General features: G+C 50.2%; 1 protein-coding gene across 4 annotated transcripts in view; it reads right to left on the bottom strand.

Moving 5' to 3' along the window:
- Window positions 1-206: 206 nt before the first annotated feature.
- The window catches only part of LKAAEAR1 (LKAAEAR motif containing 1), a 38,997-nt gene continuing 19,044 nt past the window's right edge, over window positions 207-20,159 (bottom strand). The window contains exons 1-4 of one of the 4 annotated variants that reach the window (XM_025201733.1): window positions 15,360-15,424; window positions 6,301-6,645; window positions 3,556-3,678; window positions 207-888 (exon numbers count right to left, since the gene is read on the bottom strand). In XM_025201733.1, the coding sequence (XP_025057518.1) occupies window positions 826-888; window positions 3,556-3,678; window positions 6,301-6,645; window positions 15,360-15,374 (546 nt within the window). In that variant the 5' untranslated portion in view covers window positions 15,375-15,424 and the 3' untranslated portion in view covers window positions 207-825. Of the gene's footprint in view, window positions 889-3,555; window positions 3,679-6,300; window positions 6,646-8,400; window positions 8,608-15,359; window positions 15,425-20,159 lie in introns of those variants that run through there. The other 3 variants (XM_006021696.2, XM_025201735.1, XM_025201734.1) reach the window with 3 other exon arrangements.

Genomic DNA, 20,159 nt, shown 5'->3' with positions numbered 1-20,159 from the left:
TTGTTTTCAGCCCTATTTCAATAGAAAGGCAATCTCTCCCCATTATTTCCCTTGCTCTGATCATGTCACTAAACCCACTGTTTCCTCAAATGCCCAACTCTCATGGGTGGCAAGTATGATGGAGGCAGCAAGATGCCCCTAAGCTCGCAGGAGCTTTCTCAAAAGGAGCAATAAGAATGAAACCACAGTGCTTTTGTTGTCTCTCTTATCTTTTATTTGAAATACTGATTTCTACAGGGTGTTTTGGGGAGAGATCTAAGCATCCCTAGGAGTTTTGTCCTGTCTACTGGCCAGGGAGGCAGAGGGCAAGGTCAAGTCCGGTGGGGAGAGCTAGCAGCGGTGTGGCACGAAGTTGTACGATGTTGTACACGTTGTACGACGACGAGGCCCAGCGGCCGTTGCATGAAATGGCTGCATGTGGTTTTGAGGTTTCTCACCCAGGCGCAGAAAAAGCGACAAATCAGTGTGCCAAGCAGTGCTTGGCTTCACACTAAAGGGTCTCCTGTTGCGACCGCTCATGTGAGCGCCTCGGGGCAGGGGAAGTCACAGTGTCGGGGTCTAACCTCAGCGACACCCACACACAGCCACATCAAATTCAGGGGGATAGGTTTGGATCGACACCTGTGCGAAAAGAGCCTGGAAACCGGCCTCCGGCGCTGAACCCCCCCCATTCCCAAGCATGCCACGCGTTGCATGTTTTGGATGCACATGAGAAGAAACCAAAATAGTTTATTAGATAGCAATTACCAGCAGCTGAGATGACTGCCTCCCCGCTTCAGGGCCCGTTCCCTGCTCAGCCACCTCCTCACGTGGTCCTTCCAAGTTTCAAGGTCTGCGAATGAATATTTCCCCAGTTTTATCTTCTAGTATTTCTTCCACCCTGCTTCTCTGCAAAACAAAGAGAACAAGCAAAAAACAGGTGGTACCACAGCACGGTGCTCGCTGCAGAACCGTTGGGATCCAAGCCGTCCCGCTTGCAAGCAAGGGAGAGGTTAGTTGCGGGGGAAGAAATGAAGACGGCCGCAGGCTGAGACTCTGCTGCAAAGTTTGGCTGGCAGAAATCCAGGTTTGCCAGCAAAGCTTTGAACATTTATGCCAAGCCCCTCTCTGGTAGCAGAGCCCTCCTTTCTTATTCCACCTGTGTTGAGCATGCGAGGGCTCTTGCTACCACCCCGGCAACTGGTGCGGGGCACGGAGAGGAGTTACACATCTGGCATGGTCCGTTCAACAACTGGTGCCTTTCCAGTGTGCATGTCACCCCTGGGCAGCACAGCTGGAGCCATATGGAGCTGCCCCATGGGCAGAGGTGCCCACACTGATGGCAGCTGAATGTAGACATAACCATGGGACATCACTCTGCTTCTCTTGGTAATGTTGGTAGCATGGGGGGAAGATGTCACCGTGGCAGCCCTACACACTGGAGCCCTTTCTTATGCACCAAAGCAGAGCACAGTGGAGAGGAGCGCTTCCCCTCTCTCTTTCTCCACCGTGCCTCATCCCATGTCTGGAAGGACCATTTCCAGAGGCCCTTTTTGTGCCTGGCCCCCGTGCATCACTTGAGGTGTGAACCCTACAGACCTTGTACTGTACGCTGCAGGGCACTGCTTGCAAATGAATCGGAGCCCCTTGGGACCGCTGAGATGGCCCGAGATGGAGAAATTGGTACCGGTGCCTGAAAAGCCAAGGGGGCTGCTTTGCTAGTAGCGCCATTCCCCAGTGTTGGCATGCTGTCTGCATGGTAATCCAGTTGCATCTCGTTACAGCTGGGAGTCTATCTGCCTTCCCCGGCACTCCAAGGCTTCGCCTGTATCTGCATCTCAGGAATCTGCTCCCGGCAGTCAGGAGTGAAGCAGAAAGACGTGTTTACAAATGCTGGCGGAGGGGGAGGGAGCCCAGGCAGGGAAGTCGGAGGAGCCCAGCCTCACAGCCTTGTACGCTAGCTATCACTGTCAAGGAAATGGTCTTGAATAGGGAGGAAGGAACAGGCTGCTAGCAGCAAAGAGGCTTCATGCAGGGCCTCCTTGCTTCTGCTGCCATAATTAGGTGGGGAATTGGAAAAGATGCGTTATCATGGACTGGTCTGCTAGCTCCTTTGAGCCATACTGGGCACCCTCGCTCTGGGACCAGTGATGTTAATGGTACCTTTTCTCTGCCAAGGGACTCCAAAATGCCACCCTAGCCATAGGATTGTTGAACAACAGACTCTCCCTATGCCTGGAGAAGGGTGTTTGTGCCCAAAAGCTTGCAAAGACCAACTTTCCCAACTATTTAGTTGGTCTAATGAAAGAGCTCACATCTACCCAAAGAACCTTGTCTCACTAGCCATGTACTGTATACCAGCTGTGCTGCAGTCACTGCTAGGGGGGTGTTGACTGTTTGAGGGAGTGAGTGGTTCTGCATGTTAAAAACCCAGTGCCTGAGAGATGGGGAGAGCCTTGTGGGAAGTTACTGGAGAGCCTTAGTGTTGAAAGACCATAGGAGACCATAGCTTTATGGCTTGCCAACTGGCTAAGCAGCAGCTCTGCAGAAAAGGACCTGGGGGTTAAAGTGGAAAATAAGCTGAATGAGCCAGCAGTGTGCCCATGGTGCCAAGAAGGCTAATGGCATCCTGGGCTGCATTGGGAGGAGCGTTGCCAGGAGGTCAAGGGCAGTGATTCCTCCCCTCTATTCAGCACTGGGGAGGCCACATCTGGCATCCTGTGTCCAGTTGTGGGCCCCCCCACTCCAGAAAGGAGGCGGACAAGTTAGAGAGAGTCCAGTGGAGGGCAGTGGGAATGGTTTGGGGGCCTGGGGCACATGCCTGGTGAGGAGAGGCTGAAGGAACTGGGATGATTTAGTCTGCAAAAGAGAAGACCGAGGGGAATTTGATAGCATCCTTCAACTCCCTGCAGGGGGGCTGCAAAGAGGATGGAGCTGGACTGTTCTCAGTGGGGGCAGATGACAGAAGGAGCAATGGGCTCAAGCTGCAGCAAGGGAAGTTGAGGTCGGATATTAGGAAAAACTTTTTCACTAGGAGGGTAGTAAAGCACTGGAACAGGCTACCCTGAGGGGGGGTACATTCTCCATCCTTGGAGGTTTTTAAGACCTGGGTAGACAAAACTTTGGCTGGGATGAGATAGATGGGGCTAATCCTGCTTGGAGCAGGGGGTTGGACTAGATGTGACCTCCTGCGCTCCCTTCAACCCTCATTTTCTATGATACTGTGATTCTCATCCTTCATGGGAAAGACGTGGATGGTGAAGCACATGGAAGTCCCATAGGTAACACGAGACCCTGCAGCAAAGAGAGGTTAAGTGATGGGCCCAAGGTCACCAAGTGAGTCGGGGGCAAAGCTGGGAGCAGATTCCCTGCCCTGGACCAATATAACCCATTAGGCCTGACACTTAGCTAAATCTTGTGTCAAGCCCTCTGGTTCTTCCTACTTACAGTCTCCAATTCAGTTGCCCATGGCTCACCAGAGGTATTTGGAGAGGAACTTGCTGGCTAAGTCTCCACCCCTTCACTTAGAAATGGAGAGATACAATAGTGCAGGTGCTGGCACACGCCCGGACATACCTGAACCGTGTCCAAGCAATCGGCGAGTTTCTGCATGTTCTTGCGGGGCGGGAGAAACGCCTCCAGCCTCAGCGCCCCGCGGGCAGTTTTCTGGCAGGATATCAGGTGATTGATCTCCTGCGCCTGTGTTCAAAAAGACAAAGCAAGGCAAAACGAGGATGTATGCAATTGTGTTGGTTGTAGCAAGGAGGGTCTAACGCGCCCCCAATGCAAGCCCCTTTCTGCTCTTTTCCCACCAGGAGTTGCACTCACCCTCCCCTCTCCGTTGGTCCCGCTGTTCTTTAAATTAATCAGGCAGAGTTTGATTATTCCTGGGGCCAGGGAACCGAATGGGGTTGCAAGAGCTGCCTGCTCTGCAGATTGGGTTTGAGGCCTTTTAGGCCTGAACGAGTTGACCTGTGGTGTGGAACTGAACTGACACGACGGCATTTTACCTGGAGCGACAGCATGCAAGTGATGCGGGGAAGGGAAAGTCACCTGCCACAGCCAGACAATCCCACTGCTATCCCAAATGTGTCCTCCAACCACTCGATCCCTCAGACTGCTTGAACCATCTCTTCAGACGAACAGGCAGCCTTTGGGCACCTTGAATCAGTGCTCTGGTCTGGTGGCCCATCGTGTTACCCTCGTCCTGTCTAGTTTCTGTCCTCCTTGCTTTCGTTTGCTTGTCTTTCCCTCTGTATTTTCACCTTGGGTTCGCTCTGTTCTCATTCTGTTTTAAATGTCTTCCTGGCTGGCCTTTTTCTGCTTTTCATAGCATCATAGCAAATGTCATTGCAAAGTTAGGTTGGAAGGGACCTCAGGAGGACATCTAATCCAATGCCCTGCTCAAAGCAGAACCAGCCCCAACTAGATCATCCCAGCCTTGCTCTGTGGCTTCAAGCCTTAGGGATGACTGAGGGAGAAGGGAGAGACCTGACACTTCACTAACACTTGTAGCACACATCCAACATTGGATTTAGCATCACATGGCATCGTGAACACATGTCCAAAGTTGGCTTTAGCATTGTGAGCACATGTCCACTGTTGGATTTAGCATCATGTGGCATTGTGAGTACACGTCCAATGTTGCATTTAGCACCATGGCATAATGAGCACACGTCCAATGTTGGCTTTAGCATCATGCAGCATCATGAGCACATGTCCAACGTTGGATTTAGCATCACGCGGCATCGTGAGCACAAGTCCAATGTTGCATTTAGCACCATGGCATCATGAGCACACGTCCAATGTTGCATTTAGCATCACGCAGCATCGTGAGCACACGTCCAATGTTGCATTTAGCATCAAGCGACTTTCTCATCAGCCTCTGCTCTTGTCTGCTTGGCTGGGGTCCCTCTGGCATCTCTGCTGAGGGCTCTGTATGGGGATTGTCAGTCTAGTTCCCAGACAAGCCATCACTACCAAGAGACTCCTTTGAAGCAGCCTTAGCAGCGTGTCCAAAACACAAAGACTGAACTCCGCTCTCTGCCCGGGAGCTGGTTCCCTGAGGTCAGGGCCGGGGAGCGGCGTGTGGGGAAGCTGCCTCTTCTGTGCACCATTAATCCAGGCCCACTCATGGCCACTAACATTCACTTAAAAAAATTCAACAAAAAACAAGCTGCCCAACAAAATTAGATCCATCAAACTCAGTGCCAAGGCCTTTGTTGTGCTTAGAAGATGTGCCTCTGTACACAGGCACTGGAAACCAGCAGAGGCTGACGCTGTTTACTGCAAGTTCGAGACCCCCTGGAGATGTGCTGTCCTGCTTTCCAGAGTAGCCCTGGGCTGGGGGAGGGAAGCAGTTGGACAGTAGCATAGAAGAAACCCTGTTCCAAGGTTGCTAACTATAGCAGTAATCCCAGAGTCATAAATAACTCCAGTGCCATGGTTACAGGCCTAGCCAAGTATGATATCATTTAGTTTGGGATTAGGGAAAAATATCTCCCTTGAAGCGGTAGGGTCTAAAATAAGTAACTTTTCCAGAGTTGCTTTTCTCCCAGGGAATGAGCAGAGAAACTCCTGTCTGCAGCTGTAAGCAGGAAGGGCTACTGTAGTAAATGCCATGAGAAGAAACGTGCCGGCAGGTATGACAGGGTTTTAGGATGGGATTTGCTAAGTGTTTAAGGGATCCAGGAGCCTGAAGCCTTTATGATTTTCAGGACTACGAGAGCCCGTCCTTAGAGACGTGATGTTTTTCACCCCGAACTGGGTAATGCAGAGAAACGCGCACCCTTTCCTCCTTCCAGGAATTCGGATCCTCTGATGAGAATTAGCAAGAGGATTCCAAAAGATTTGTGCAGCCAATTACCACCTCTGCGTGCACTAAGCTGTAGTAATTGCAGAAGCAAATTGCCAGCTGCGGATCCATCACAGGTGATTTGCGCGTACGACTTTGACAGCCACACACACCACTGGGGTAGCTGTCTTCTAACATTAGACGCACCAGCGCACATGCACGCAACTCTGCAGCTCCTAGCCAACGTTTAGCAAAAGGATTTGGACTTTTTTGTTTTACAAATGGGTCCTAAATGCACAGATTCCTTTTCTTGAATCTAATGGGATAATGTAGGGATGACAGAGGGGAGAATAGGTGCACATGCACAGTCAGAGCTCTACAGTAGAGAGCGGGGGGTTGGACTAGATGTGACTTCTTGAGGTCCCTTCCAGCCCTATGCAATGGGCCAAGTTGGTGTAGGTGCAGAAGGGAGCTGTGGCATCCCAGTTCAGCCAGCTCAGATGGTGAACGCCCTGAAGTGAACTTACTCTTAAGTCCTGAAACCGGAGCCTCAAGTTTCGGAGGCGGTTCCTGGCCTCTGCGGCCTTGAGCAGTCCGATGACCCTGGCCTGCTTTTTTTGCTCTGCGTCGCCGCTACGCTTGATGTACTCCGGGGCCATTTTCTCCATTGCAACGGCAGGAGAGGCCAGTATGGATTTCACTATTTCCTCAGTGGGCTCCACGAACGCCAGGTACCGCGAGCGCTGCTGCGGGGACATGCCGGCTGCATCAAATGGGAGCAAATTCTTCCTGGGGGCAGGGGGAATTTTCTTTTTGTGAGCATCTGCGCCCTTTGCGGTCATCTTCGCTCCAGATGGGGGACCTGATGCTGTCTAAGGAAAGAGAAAACAGCTGTAATAGTGTGTGTGGTCAGGAGCGCTTTGGGATGCCCTATGCATGTGAGGAAGGAACTGGAAACCCCGTCCGGCCCCGGGCGGGTTAGGCTGAGTGCAGGATTCAAGCACCAGTTTCTCAGCTGGCACCATGTAGAGCTATCAGTGGGATACCTAGCATGGCCCATTGAACACAGCGCTGACCTTTGGGAGAGCTGGGTCTGCTGCTGATCTGCTCCTTGCCCCTAGTATCTTCCCATCACCTCCCTGTGCCTCCGTCTCCCCACTTATCCCACGTCTGTCTTCTCCAAGGTCTTGGTGACAAGGACTTCTTCTCTTCATTTGACTGCCCTGCGCTTAATGAAATGCAGCCCTCATGTCAACTGCATCCTGGTGGGGCCCACTGCGATATAAATCATGCTAATAAAGCTCCAGTCCTCCTTTGCACACATCTTTGCACAATCGGTATTAGTGTAGCACCGTATTGCTGTCCTCTAAACCCAGGGAGAAGATTCAGACATGGTGTTGGCTGCGGTGGGTACTTGCAGAGTAAAATGTCCAGTGCTTTGATCCAAAGCATGTCTTAGAAACCTCCTTGCTAATAGAAAGCCATCTCGCCTGATGCCTGCTTTCCTTAGAGGCTCCTAAAAGCCTATTTGGGGTGCTGTTTAGAAATGCTCAGACGATTGTTTTCCAGCATCTACTATTTGAAGCTTAGTTTTTAAGTGCAGTGTGCTATCAAAAGCATGTTTTCAGACCAGTCCTGGCCTCAAGGGCCTGTGGCTGTGCTCAGCTTGGATATACGGGAGGCCCAAGGAGCTTTGCAGCACACCCGAGGCTCACGTCCGTCTGAGATCCTTCCTTGGCTAAGGATGATGGTTTTCACACTGCGAAGGGAGGCCTTTGTAGGGTGAAAGGACTGTGGTCTGCTATGAATTTAGGGACGTTTACTGGGAAGAAATCTATTGCTCAGAAAGTACTGCGTTCATTCAACCCGGTCCGCAAACATTAACTAATTGATCCTTAAACGCCGCTGTGAGGTAGGCAGGTGTCACGATCCCCATTTCACAGAGGCCTAGAAAGGTTAATTGACTTGCTTGAGATGATGAGGAATGGAGCTGGGATTAAAACGCGGCTGCGTCTGCATTAATCACTTGTCTTTGCTGATGGATAGCCGTAGCGTCGGTGGAGCAGGTGGGGAGGCTGGTGCAGAGACTCCCCGCTCTAAACCCCAGGTCCTCACGTTTCATGTGCTGTCGCCACCAAAGACATTCAAAGCTGGGCTATTTCACCAACCTCGGAGTGAAATGACAGCTCTTGAACAGCGCTGTGAACCCATCCCATCCCAAAGCGAAGCAGTGATTGTGCAAACGCTTTATGGTCAAGCCAGAGCACAACTGGTGTCACACTTATTCTAATCCGGTGCAGAGCCCAGCTGGACCCGTTCACGCTGTCAGAGTGGGAAGGAAACTCCAGGCAGGGATTTTATCCACAAGCAGGCAAAATGTGGACGCTGCCGCAAACGCGGCATATTAAGGGAAGTGGTGAGACAGAGGAAGGAGCCAGCATCAACTCTCGTGCGAGGCAGTGGTGCAAAAGGTTTTACTCAACCCGTGCGAACGTAAAGCGGCGCGTTTCACACAGCTCCGGGACAGTTAAGCAAAGGCAACGCTGCTCAGTGCTCATTTCTTTCTCCGGGCCCAGGATTTCTGCACTGATACGTGCCAGTCTGCGGTAACCAGAAACTCTCCTTACCACAGGAAACAATGTTGGTCAGGAGCAAGCCTGGCTCGGGGCCCCACGGCGCTGCCTCGGCTAACACCCCTCTGGCTTCCCCTCCTGCTTGCAGATCTGGAGGCTGATTCAATAAGAAACATGGTTGATAAAGAGACTCAGTATGGTTTGCTTTCAATTAAACAGGCAGGCAACTAAGACGCTACTCGAAGAGCAGAACTATTAAATAGCACATAGCCGACGTGCTGGGGTCAGCGGGGCTCGTTTTAGGTTGCTCTCTGCCAAGAAACTGAAGTGCAAGTGAGGAATTTCACCTGATTTCACAGGCATGCAAACGGGGATGGGAGAAGGATTGGGGCTGTAGGAGGGTAGGGGCTATTTTTCTTCCTGCTATTATAGCTTTGCTTGTCTCGAGCAGTACCGAGGCAGGTGGGGATGCCGCAGCAGGCTCCTGAGTGGAGAGATCTCGTTCTTCCAAGAAAAGGCTCAGCACAGTCCCTAAATTCAGCTGTGCGCTGAGCAATGCCATGCACAGCAGATGGGCGGCAATTTAAATATGAAAGAGAATCTGAGCTTAAAGGAGTCTGTTTGGGACAGTTTGGGAGTCAAAAGGAGACAAGCCAGGCAGAATTCGGTTTCTTCAACCCCAGAAGCCATTTAGCATCCCTTCTTACTTTGGCTATAAACCCTGAAGAAGCAAGGGCTTGCATATCTGCGGTAGTAGGAGAGTTATATATATATATATGTGTGTGTGTGTGTATGGAAAATTACACCGTATTCATCTGCTGTTTGCAGTGACTTTGGTGTGGGGGACTTCACAACAGCCAAAGGTGAAAGGCAATCCCGTGATAGGAAACACCCATCTTGTTTGAACGGGGTGCACGTTGTAGCCGTGGTGGTCTAAGGACACGGGCAGACAAGGCTCTTTGGGTAAATCTGATCTCTTTGATTAAACCAAGTCAAAGAGTTGGAACAATTCTTCTTTGCCAGCTTTCGGGTATAAACACCCTTCGGCAGGCTGAGGAAGCATCTGCAGCTGGTGTGTGCTCTTCCTGGATGGACTGAATAGGAAAGAAGCCAGAGGCTGGTGTGCATGCAAGAAACTCCAGCCGGTGAAGATGTAAATAGAACTTGTTTGAAGTCATTAGACTTACTGAACTATTTCAGCTGGAAAATTAGCTGCGGTGGGCGCAGGAACATTTTGGCTAACAGCTATCTGTGTGCTGTTACATATAGGCTGCCACCGGGACAGTGTGTTTTTTGGCTAGAGAGCTTGTGCTCTGTTTATAGTGACCGTAGTCATATAAGAAAAAAAATTGCGGGGAGAGATCTTGACTACTGAGATAAACTGCTCTGACTTCAAGGGAGACGGCTTCGAAAATGTCTGATTGTTTACCTTGTGGTTTTGAACCAGATGGTAAAGAGAAGGGCCTAAGCAGAGGCAGAGCATGGCTTTGTCTCAGAGACGGTTGCTTTTATTTGCTGCTGCTCTTACAAAACCCTGGCAGGAAATCGCTCAGGATGCCACCGATGAGAAAGAGGAAGTGGTATTATTTCAGGATCGCAGTGGATGCTGCAACTGGGATTTCAGACACGTACAAACCCATGCCTTTTTCCTGTTCATATGTCATTTGCTTCCAGCGCTCGATTTAGCTTCTGGTGCCAGAGGAGCCGGGTGTGCTGCGATAAACTGTTTGCGCGGCTGTTATTTGAAGTCTTTATGGCTCGTGCCCAAAGACGAGCAAACTGCCTTGTAACTCGTCGCTTCAGGGTGTTGTTCTTACAAAACCCGGTGCAGGAACTGAAACTTTTGAAGTCTTACCGAGCAATTTGGTAAAGTACCCACCCACTCTGAGTCCTCTTTGACTCACTGGTGCAATGCTTGAAACACAAGCAGGTAGTGCTGGGGGAATACGCAAGTCCTGCAGAATTCAAGCCTTTCCCTTGCCCAAACGGTGGCATGTAACAAGGTTCAGCGAGGCTTGTTTTTTTGCCCTGCATTATCGCGGTGGCGTGTCATTGTTGCACAGAACCGTTTTGCCTTCGTGGAAGTCACGTGGCTAAACCTCTATGCCTCACTGAATATTTTTTTTTTTAAACGTTGCGGGCTAGGTTATGAGAGGTTTCACACGCACATAGCTGCAGTCCCACCGATTGCATATGTAAAACCTGTTACTGGATGTACAATCACTTTCAGTTTCCAACAGACCATTTGCATAGTCAGTTAGTACAGTTGTAGCGGCCGTCCTGGTAACTGTGCATACCGATTATGCATGCAGAGGCCCACATGTATTTTGCATATAGATTTGCATATCTGTTGTGTGCAGGGAGTTCACAAAATGTACCCGTGTCTGTTTTTAGTCAAAAGACTGAGGTCTAATTCTGAATGCTGTTTCCTAGGTTGGTTCTGATATGAGGCTAATTAATCTTTACATACACCTAGTTGTTTACAGAGCTGTTTAATCCAACCAGTTTTAATTCACGGCATTAGTGTTCATGGTTATTCAAACCCACTTTAACGATTAACTATTTTTAAACTGGAAAAAAACTAGTTTGCTTTAATACCTTTGAATGAAAGTGTAGTCATTTTTTTGGAGAATGAATTACCCTGAAAGTTCAAGGGTGATGCATAAACTGTTAGTTCAAATGCTATGATGGTGGGTCGGGGGTAGGAGTAGTGCGGTCTAAGAGATGAGCAATGAAAGAAAGGCTTTCATTTCCAGGCCGCTGAGATGCCATCAAGCAGGAATATGGGGAATATAACATCATTTAACTAGATTTCATGTGGACCAATCTGTTTTGGTATTTTCTTGGGCCAATCACAGCAATACATAGGGGTGCTCAACATTTGCCTTCCTTTAAGAACCACCTGTATGCTGGGGGCATGTGTCATAGGATCAAATAAAAAGCCACTTTCACCCTGAGAGTCCTCAAGTTAACGGCCCAAAAGAATGTATGATCCTTTTTAGAAAAGTAGTGCTATTGGTCTTTGAAAATAGAGGCCTTTGGAAGTCGACGAAGGTCCTCGTTTACAAGGCTGTCGTGCTGAGCACTCTCCTCTACTGCAATGAAACCTGGACCGTCTGCTGGTGCCACATTAAGACCCTCGAGAGCTTTCACCAGTGGTGCTTGCGTTGAATCCTGGGGATCAAATGGGAGGACTGCCGGACCAGGGCGAGCGTCCTCCATGAAGCTGCGTCCACCAGCATTGAAGCCTTGCTCTTGAGAAATCAACTCCGATGGACAGGCCTCTGTGTCTGGATGTCCAAGAACTGCCTCCCTCACCAGATTTTCTTCTCCCAGCTCTCCGTTGGCCAACGCTCAAAGGGCGGCCAAAGGAAACGGTACAAAGACGTGCTCGAGGTGGCCCTCAAGCACGAAGGCATCGACACTAATGGCTGGGAAAAGCAAGCTGCTGACCGTTTAGCGTGGTGCCACCTGGTCCACCAAGGCGTGCACCACTTTGAGGCCCAATGACTCGATCCCAAGGCAGAATGGTGGCAGTGGAGAAAGGAGAAGGAGACCAACCCAGGGCTGCAAATCCCACTCCCCCATGCAACAACATACCCCCATTGCCGAAGAACATGTGCACCTAGAATCGGGCTCCTCAGTCACCCGAGGTCCCATCAAACCTGATAGATGTCATCCTTGACTTCGGGGAATGCTGCCACCAATGTGTATCTATCTATCTATCTATCTATCTAGATATGTATAGATATAATATGTATGCATCTCTCTCTTTCTCTCTCTCTCTATATATATATATATCTATATATAATATGTATGTATGTGTGTGTGTGTGCATATATATATGTAGGTTAGCAAGGAAGTACTTTGAAATTCAGGAGGATAAAGTACTCAGGTAATAGGATGGATGGCACAAAGAATAATAACAATAGCAGTGCATTTCCTAAGCCTGCTCTGTAGGCCCTCTGAACTCCTAATAAATCTGACCAAATGAAGAAAGGCAACCGAGCTCAGTGTACAAGCACTGTCTGCAATTCTGCATTTTAATTTTCTGGTTTTGACCTGGTGGCAGAAACAGGCCCACTGAGGTTTAAAGCATACGCTTCTCTCCCTATGTAATGGCCACACCATGAGGTTGAATGTGTGGCCACTTCCTTTAGAGAAGGTGAGCCTTGGTCACTAGTGTGTACTCCTGTGGTCCTACATAAAAGAACATTGGTTTTCCTGTTGGTAAAAATCAAACAGCAAGCTGCCATGTTGCAGGTAAAAAAGCATCACTCAGAGTCCTCAGATGGCAGGGGAACAGGAAGCTCTTTGGCTGAAGTGATTTCAAGATTTTCTCCTGACCTGGATCATGTCCCTAATGCAGGGGTAGGCAAATATTTTCGGCAGAGGGCTGCTTGCTGAGTTTCGGCAAGCCGTCGAGGGCCGCGTGACAGGCAGCCCAGGGCAGATTAATATTAATTTTCTAAATTTTTTAGGGGCCCTGCAAGCCAGATAGAATGGCCGGGCGGGCTGCATCCGGTCCCCGGGCTGCATTTTGCCCACCCCTGCCCTAACGGATGGGATGGACAGCAGAGGGTGGGTGGGGGGTCTGCTGGGCCGGCAAGCTGGTAATGCTTCTGCTTGTGGACTCAGGAAGGACAGTGAAGTTCGCCCCCCAGACACCACAAACCAGTTGTAGGGCAGAAACATTTAGTGCAAGGAAAAGCTCCATGAATTCCCATTGCCCGGCTTGGGTTCCTGCAGAATCCGCATGGATGGTGCTACACCAGTTTGGCCACAGAACAGCTCTGTAGCATGCACAACGGTAGCTGGACTTCACTAAACCAAGCACCCACTTGCAGATGCCCTCGCTTGGGTCCGCTGCAGTGAAAACACACTTCCCCAACCCAACCCTGGCAGTGCTGCTTGCGTTGTGGGAGCTCTGTGCCTCAGCAACATCACCAAATCTGGCCACACATAGGGTTAGTTTTTTCAATGAGCTCATCCCCCATGCAGGCGTAGGATTGCCAACCCTCCAGGATTGCCCTGGAGTCTCCGGGAATTAGAGATAAATCTCCAGGAGACTGCTGAGAGTCACCTGGGAGATAAATGATGGGGCATTCATTAAAATAAATATTAAACGTTGAATCAGATGCATACGGTTGTGCAGTGGGCTTTTAAAGCGTAATAGTCATGTGCGTTTGCCTTCCTGACATGAAGTCATTAATGTCATTACATCATGTGATGAAACCTCCCGGAATAGATTCAAACAGAGTTGGCCACCCCATGTAGGCACCAAAATGTGTTGAGCAGAGCTGCCACGAGCCAGTAACTCCCTTGTGTGTCATTAGCTACAGTGGCCTGTCTTAGACAGGCTACCGTCACAGTTTCGAGGGGCATTAATTAGTAGTAATATACAGGAGCTCAGAATTAGAAGTGAGATTTCAGATGATCTGACGGAGCCCTCCGGGGTGCATGTAGCAAAAGACCCTTCCTTAGCACAGGGAACCTGTAAGGATGAGCCCAGCTGTTGGATAAAACAGGTAGGGACATTTCTTCTGTGCAGTGCTATAGCACTCGGTGAGAAATCGCTGGGACTGAACCCAGTTTGGTAGTCTGGAGAGTATGGTTTTAGAGGGCTCACGTGTTGTTTCTAAAGGTATTAGCTTCACCTTGAGACAGAACTGCCAGTTCCTAGCATTCAAACGTCATGGGTCCGGTCCCCCCGCACTCCGGAGACTGGCTTAAAATGCAACTGCTTTTAAAGAGAGCAAACCCCTGAGAGAGGGATGTGGCGGGCAAAACGTAATAACTTCAGGAATAGCTTTGGGGAATCTCCATTTAACTCCTCACTCCCCAAGATTCAACTTCCCCTGGCGACACATTCCCTGGAAAGACATCCTTTCCCCCCATGGGCATCTTTCCCTGCAGTTGTCCGTGGGCAGGTTTCTTGTGCTCTTGCTTAGCTGTAGCTCCCGGGTTTTGAATTCCTTCCACTTGCCATCTGCTTTGCAGCCCTTTGCTGGTCACGTTTTCTTTAAGCCTTCAACTTATGAGGGTTACGGACTTATTTTCAATGCAAGCTGTGACTCAGGCAATCACATGATTCCAGGACCTGCAGCTTGATGGAAAGCTGCCCACATTGCCAGCATTCAGCAGTGCTGTTTGAGCTTTTAAAACACAGGCACCAGTGGAGCTAATTCCTCTGTCCCTCCTCTTCCTCCCCCTCACCTCACGAAGTTTGGGTTCCCTTTGGTTTCCAGGATGCTATACATCACCCCAGCTGTTCACCCCCCAAAAACCACCAGTGGGGCGTGCATTGCAAACTATGGATCTCTTGAACGTGGTGCATGCGGTGCCTCGGATCTAAGCCCCGGAGACCCCTCTTGGGTGAAGTCTCACCTGGAGCTAATCAAAACACACTTTGCTTCCAAAGGGAGAAGAAAAGTGACTTTGGGATTCTTCTCCCCCTGCCTTTTTCCTTTTCCCACTTTGTGCCTTGCCCCAGGCTCGACAGGAAGCCATAGTCCCTGGCAAGCCGAGCCCCCCGGCCCCCACGCAGGTCTGCTGGGCTGCCCGAGCTGGGACAGCTTGCAAGCGGGGCTCCAGGGAAGCAGAAGACAAGGCTGGCAGGTGGAGACACCACTGCCAATGCAGCGCCCTGCCCGCCTAGCTCCTGGTGCATGCCCTGCCCATCTTGGTGGCGTCTGGGCCCTGAGACTGCCCAGCCTCGGGAGAGCCCTGCAAGGGGGCAGAGTCGGGTTGGGGAGCTGCAGCAGAGGCCCTGGGAGGTGCAACAGGGGGTCCCATGGGGGTGAAGAAGGAGCCTGGGGTGCAGCAGTCTTCAGGGGTGCAACAGGGGGGGTGCAGCAGGGGTCCCAAGGGGAGTGCAGCAGGGGTCCCATGGGAGGTGCAGTAGGTGTGACAAGGGGGGTGCAGCAGGAGCCTTGGGGGTGCAGGAGGGGTCCCATGGGGGGTGCATGAGGATGCCCCGGGTCCTGGCCCCGGCGGGTGGGGGACGCTCTTACCCGCCCTTGCAGCATCCCTGTCTCCCTCGCGCCGCGCTGTGTACCAACGTTGCCGTGGCTACCGCGCTGCCGGGCAACCCTGGCCGGGAAGCCCCGCCCCCTTCGCTGCCGGGCATGCGCTCTGCGGGCGGCGGGTGCGATGCAATGCGGGGCTGGGCGAGGGAGCCGGCTTGCCAGGGCCAGGGCTATAGAGACAAGGCAGGGACGTGCCAGGCTGGGCGTTGCAAGGGGGCCCCGTGGTTGCAATCCCGGGGAGCAGAGGGCTGCCATCGCAGGGGCTGGCACAGTGCAAGCCTGACCTTGGCTTTGCTGGGGAATGGCCTGTGCGTGAGCAGCGCCTTGCACGGGGCATTCATGCACGAGCCAGTTTCGGAGGCTCAGAGCCCAGTCCAGCACAGCCCCCACCGCCCAGCTCTGCTGCCCTCCGTCTCAGAGCCTTCCCCTCCAGGCTCACCTGCAGGGCAGCCCCTTGGCTGGAGTTGCTGCTGGGGGAGGCGCATCTTCATGTCGGGCAATTTTTCTCTGGTTAAAAAGAAAGTAGGAGCTCTACCAATAGGTTTGGGGCCTGGGGCTGGGTTCTCCAGGTAAAGATGCAAGCAGAAGCAGATGCAAAGCAGTTAAAAACCAATCTGCCGGGTTGTGAAATAGGAGCTTTGTGACCAGGAGCCACTAGCAGAGAGCACAGCCACGGAGCAAAGGGCAGTTTGCATCAAGACCATTAGAAAGAAGAGAGGGGTGTTCACACCTGTGGGATGAAGAGCTGAGAAGGCATCAGGTAGATTATAATGAGTCTTGAAGTCAGTGACTGCCAGGTTAAATTTGGCTGAATTTTGGGTGAAGCAGGCATCCAAGGGCAATGCAAGTGCACCAGGGCACCCCCTGGATCTGCCCCTGACCCAAGGGGCCCCATTCTTCATTGGCCTCTCCCTGCTCAAAATCCATCTCCTCCACAGTTAGGGATGTAATCCACTTTGGTCTACAGCCACTTGCCATATATTAGCCTTCTAGGATCCATTAGTGGCTCCCACATGTAGGGTTTGGCTGCAGATGGTATTTCTGGTTATTTGATAAGCACAGGGGACCATGTTGGACTACTGTATCTCTTTCTCCTTTAACATCAGTGAAGTTATCCCAGTAATAAGCTTGCCTGTACTCATGAGAGCCTGGATGCCCTTTGAGCCACTCCCAGCCATTTCATTTGCCTTTGCATGTTGCTGTTTCAGGCAAATGACTCGTATTACCTGAGAATTACAATTTTTTAAGTCAGCGAAGTGCTTTCCATGCTAGGAAAAGCGATACGGTGAAATTTCAGCAAGCAAGTGATGCAGAACACTCCTCCTTGAGTCCAGGGTTTTTTTTTACCAGAAGGACAAATACTTTCAGAAACTCTGTTCTTACTCCCTTAACATCCCAGCTCCTTTTTTAGCCTTCGGCTAAATGCCCAAAAGTCTATAATAAACTCTGGAGAAGGCAAACGTACAACTACCAGTGTTATCTGAGCAGATGTAAAAGAGCACTCATTAAAGGGCACATTTAGGTGTAAAATGCATTTCTGGAGAATCTTGTAAGTGCTTCCATTAGTCAAAAGATTGGTTTGACCTTGAGAGGTGGATGCAGTGTGCTATGTGTATTAATAGTTTTTAGCAGGAAAATGCCTATATAGGAGAACACTTTGCTTTTATTCTATTGATTTTGAGAGTATTTTAATCGTTTTCATAACATCCTGCTGAGTCACTTAATTCCGCCTCCTTCTATGTTAATGACTTGCCCATTTTGTCATATTAATACCGGTCAAAAGATTTCTCTTGATTATTGCTAGGATGGTACTTAAGTGGCCACCCCAGTCCCCTGGGTTCAAGTATTTTTTAATGAGGGTACCTTGTATGTCTCAATAGCACCCCTTCCATTAATTTAAAATAAACCCTCATCTGGGATCTTGTTTCACGAGGGATTTTCCTACTCCAGCGTTGAGTAAAATTGTCACCGAAAAGGTGACCCAAGGGAACACGGGGGAGGCTTCAGCTGGAGAACTGTGTCCGGTTTTGGGCCCTGCACTTCAAGAAAGATGCAAATGGTTTGGGATGAGTCCCTCACAGGGCGACAAAGATGATTAGGGGATTAGGAGAGGCTGTAAGAATGAGGTTTATTTAATTTAGAGAAAAGAAGACTGGATAACAGTTTGCAAATACCTGAAGGGTGATTATAGGGAGGGTGGAGATGGGTTTTCTCTGGCTGTAGGAGATGCAATGAGGAGCAATGGCCTGAAGCTGCAGCAGGGGAAATCTAGGTGGGAGACGAGGAGGAGCTTTTTATGACGGTGGCCACACGTCGCACGAGATTACCTGGAGAAGTGGATTTTCCATGCTTGGAAACTTTAAAAGACAAGCTGGACAGATATGTGGCTGGGATGGTTTAGTCAGGGCCGATCCTGCCTGGCGCAGAGAGCTGGATGACCTGCTGAGGTCCTTTCCAGCCCTACTTTCCTATGGTTTAATGAACACACAGAAACACTTATGTCTTTGTGTTCACAAGACAAAGCTTGTTCTTTGTCTTGTGAGCACAAAGGAATTGCTGCATGTGGCATTATCGCATTTAGGACGCCACAGTTTGAGAGTGGAGGGTTGTCAGAGGGTTGCACTGACATGGACCCCACTTCAACCCATTGCTCCGTTTTGAATACAGGCTCTATCAGACGCTTCCGGCATCTGAAACGGAGAAGTCCATAGTGCTGAATAGGTGACTGGTGCAGATCACAATAGTATGCAACAAGGGGTTGGACACCTTGTGGCATGTCACATGTCAGCAAAGGGACACTTGTATGTGTGGTTTAAGGCTGCGGTAAGCAACCGGACCTGTGCCCCGAGGCTTGTCAATATTTTTATTGTGGGCATGGACCGGTGAATTAAAAATCCCAGCCAAAAGGGGCCCTCATAATCCTGTGTTTAATAGCAGGTTTCCTGATGCCGTGCGTGAGAAGGGAGCTGTTTCTTCCCTGCCCCTTATGTGATTAGGGATGCTTCGAAGCCCTCTCTGAATGTCTTGTGCTGGAAGTGCTTGCAGCAAGAATGCTTACAAGGGCCCATCCTTTCACTGACCGCCCCTTTTTGTTCCCCAGGCATTGTGTTTGCACAGTTGGAAACTCCCAACACTTTCCCTTGCCTTCAAGAGCTCTTCTAGCTGTTGTAACACGACTTACCTGGCAGGTGTGTGTTATAAGAGAGATGCAGAGGTTTACTGAATGCTCCTAATGCCAGAGCCACGCTGCTCTCAGCGACTCCTGGCATAAATCTGAAGGGCTCCAGTGAAGTGTGCCTCCCTGGCTCGATTTGTGCTCTCACATGCCTTCTCTCCACTTGGCAACCTGGCACGGCAGGCCGAATGCAATACATGCAGAGGAATGCAAAAATCTAGAACTCTTGGTTCAGAGACAATATCCTTTATTAGACCAGCTAATTGCAAAAAAAATTTGCAAAATTGCAAAAAAAAAAAAAAAAAAAAAAGTCTTTTTTTGCAAGCTTTAGGGCTTGCATGCCCTTCATCAGGCTCAGGGAAAATTAAAGATAGTAAAAGGGACACTTGGGGTAGCTTTATACTGGATTATTTTTTTGCAGCTAGCAAACAGGGAAGGCCTCATTTCCTAAAGCCCCCAGCAAAATGTTGAGGCCGAACAAAGACCTGTCTTTGCACGCAAACAGAAGTGCTCACAAAGCTGGGGCTTGTGTTTCTGTGGAGGCCCTGGAAATGGAGCCTATGTGCACGCTGCCCCTGAAATCGGGGTGTTAAAGGAGCTATGAATGAAACAGGAGGTGTGCATTAGAGGTGAGCCAGAGCGAACGGAGGTTTCCCAATTAGCATTCAGACCTAGTGGCAAGGGGAAGTGTGAGCAGGGTAACCCCTGGATTGCACCTGGCAGCAAGGAGGAGATGTTGTTTTGTCCTGTGGAGGTATCGCTGAAACACTGGTTCTCTCTCCACCCTTCCAATTTACCTGGGTGCCCAACTGAATGAACACCCCTGGAAAGGACTTCCTTTCTGTGCTGCATGATGCCTGTCACTCGGGCAAGCGGCTCGCACAGGGGAGAGTTTCCAAAAGGCCGTTTCACCGAGGAATTCGAGCTCTACATAGTTTCCCAAGGAGCTAGATCAGTGCGGCTTGTTCTCGCTAGATAATTTATGTGCAGTGTGAAAACATCCACTTTTTAAACAGTTGCCTAAAACTGACAGGCATTTATTATGGCGTCTAGAATGACTACGACTCTTGATTGAAGTACAAATAGCACAGGATCTGCACAGATGCATAAATTACCAGCTGCTGGCAGGAGCGGCCTCTTAGCACAATAAATGGCTTTACCATGAATGTCTGCCCTAGTTTTTTCATTCTTCCCTACCGTTTAAGTCCCAGGTCTTGGCTTCCAGGTTTGCCTTCATGCATCAATGCCTCTGCTTATAGTAATAATAGAATCAGAGAAAATGAGGGCTGGAAGGGGTCACAGCTAGTCCAGCCCCCTGCTCCAAGCAGGACCAGCCCCAACTGCATCATCCCAGCCAAGGCTTTGTCTAGCTGGGTCTTAAACACCGCCAAGGATGGAGAGTCCACCACCTCTCTGGGTAACCCATTTACGCCTATCTTGCATCTTCCTTTTGGGTGATTATAGAAGAGATGGAGCTGGGTTTTTCCCCTGTGGCCCCAGGAGATGGGACAAGGAGCAAAGGACTCAAGTGCTAGCAGAGGAAATTTAGGTGGGAGATAAGGAGGAGCTTTCTGACTTTGAGGGTGGTCGAGCGCTGGAACAGGCTGCCT

This window comes from Alligator sinensis, unplaced genomic scaffold (genome assembly GCF_000455745.1).
Source record: "Alligator sinensis unplaced genomic scaffold, ASM45574v1 scaffold752_1, whole genome shotgun sequence".
In the NCBI taxonomy this organism is placed as follows: Eukaryota; Metazoa; Chordata; order Crocodylia; family Alligatoridae; genus Alligator; species Alligator sinensis.
Note: the sequence above shows the minus strand (reverse complement) of the source record. Positions and strands in the feature narration are given on the sequence as shown.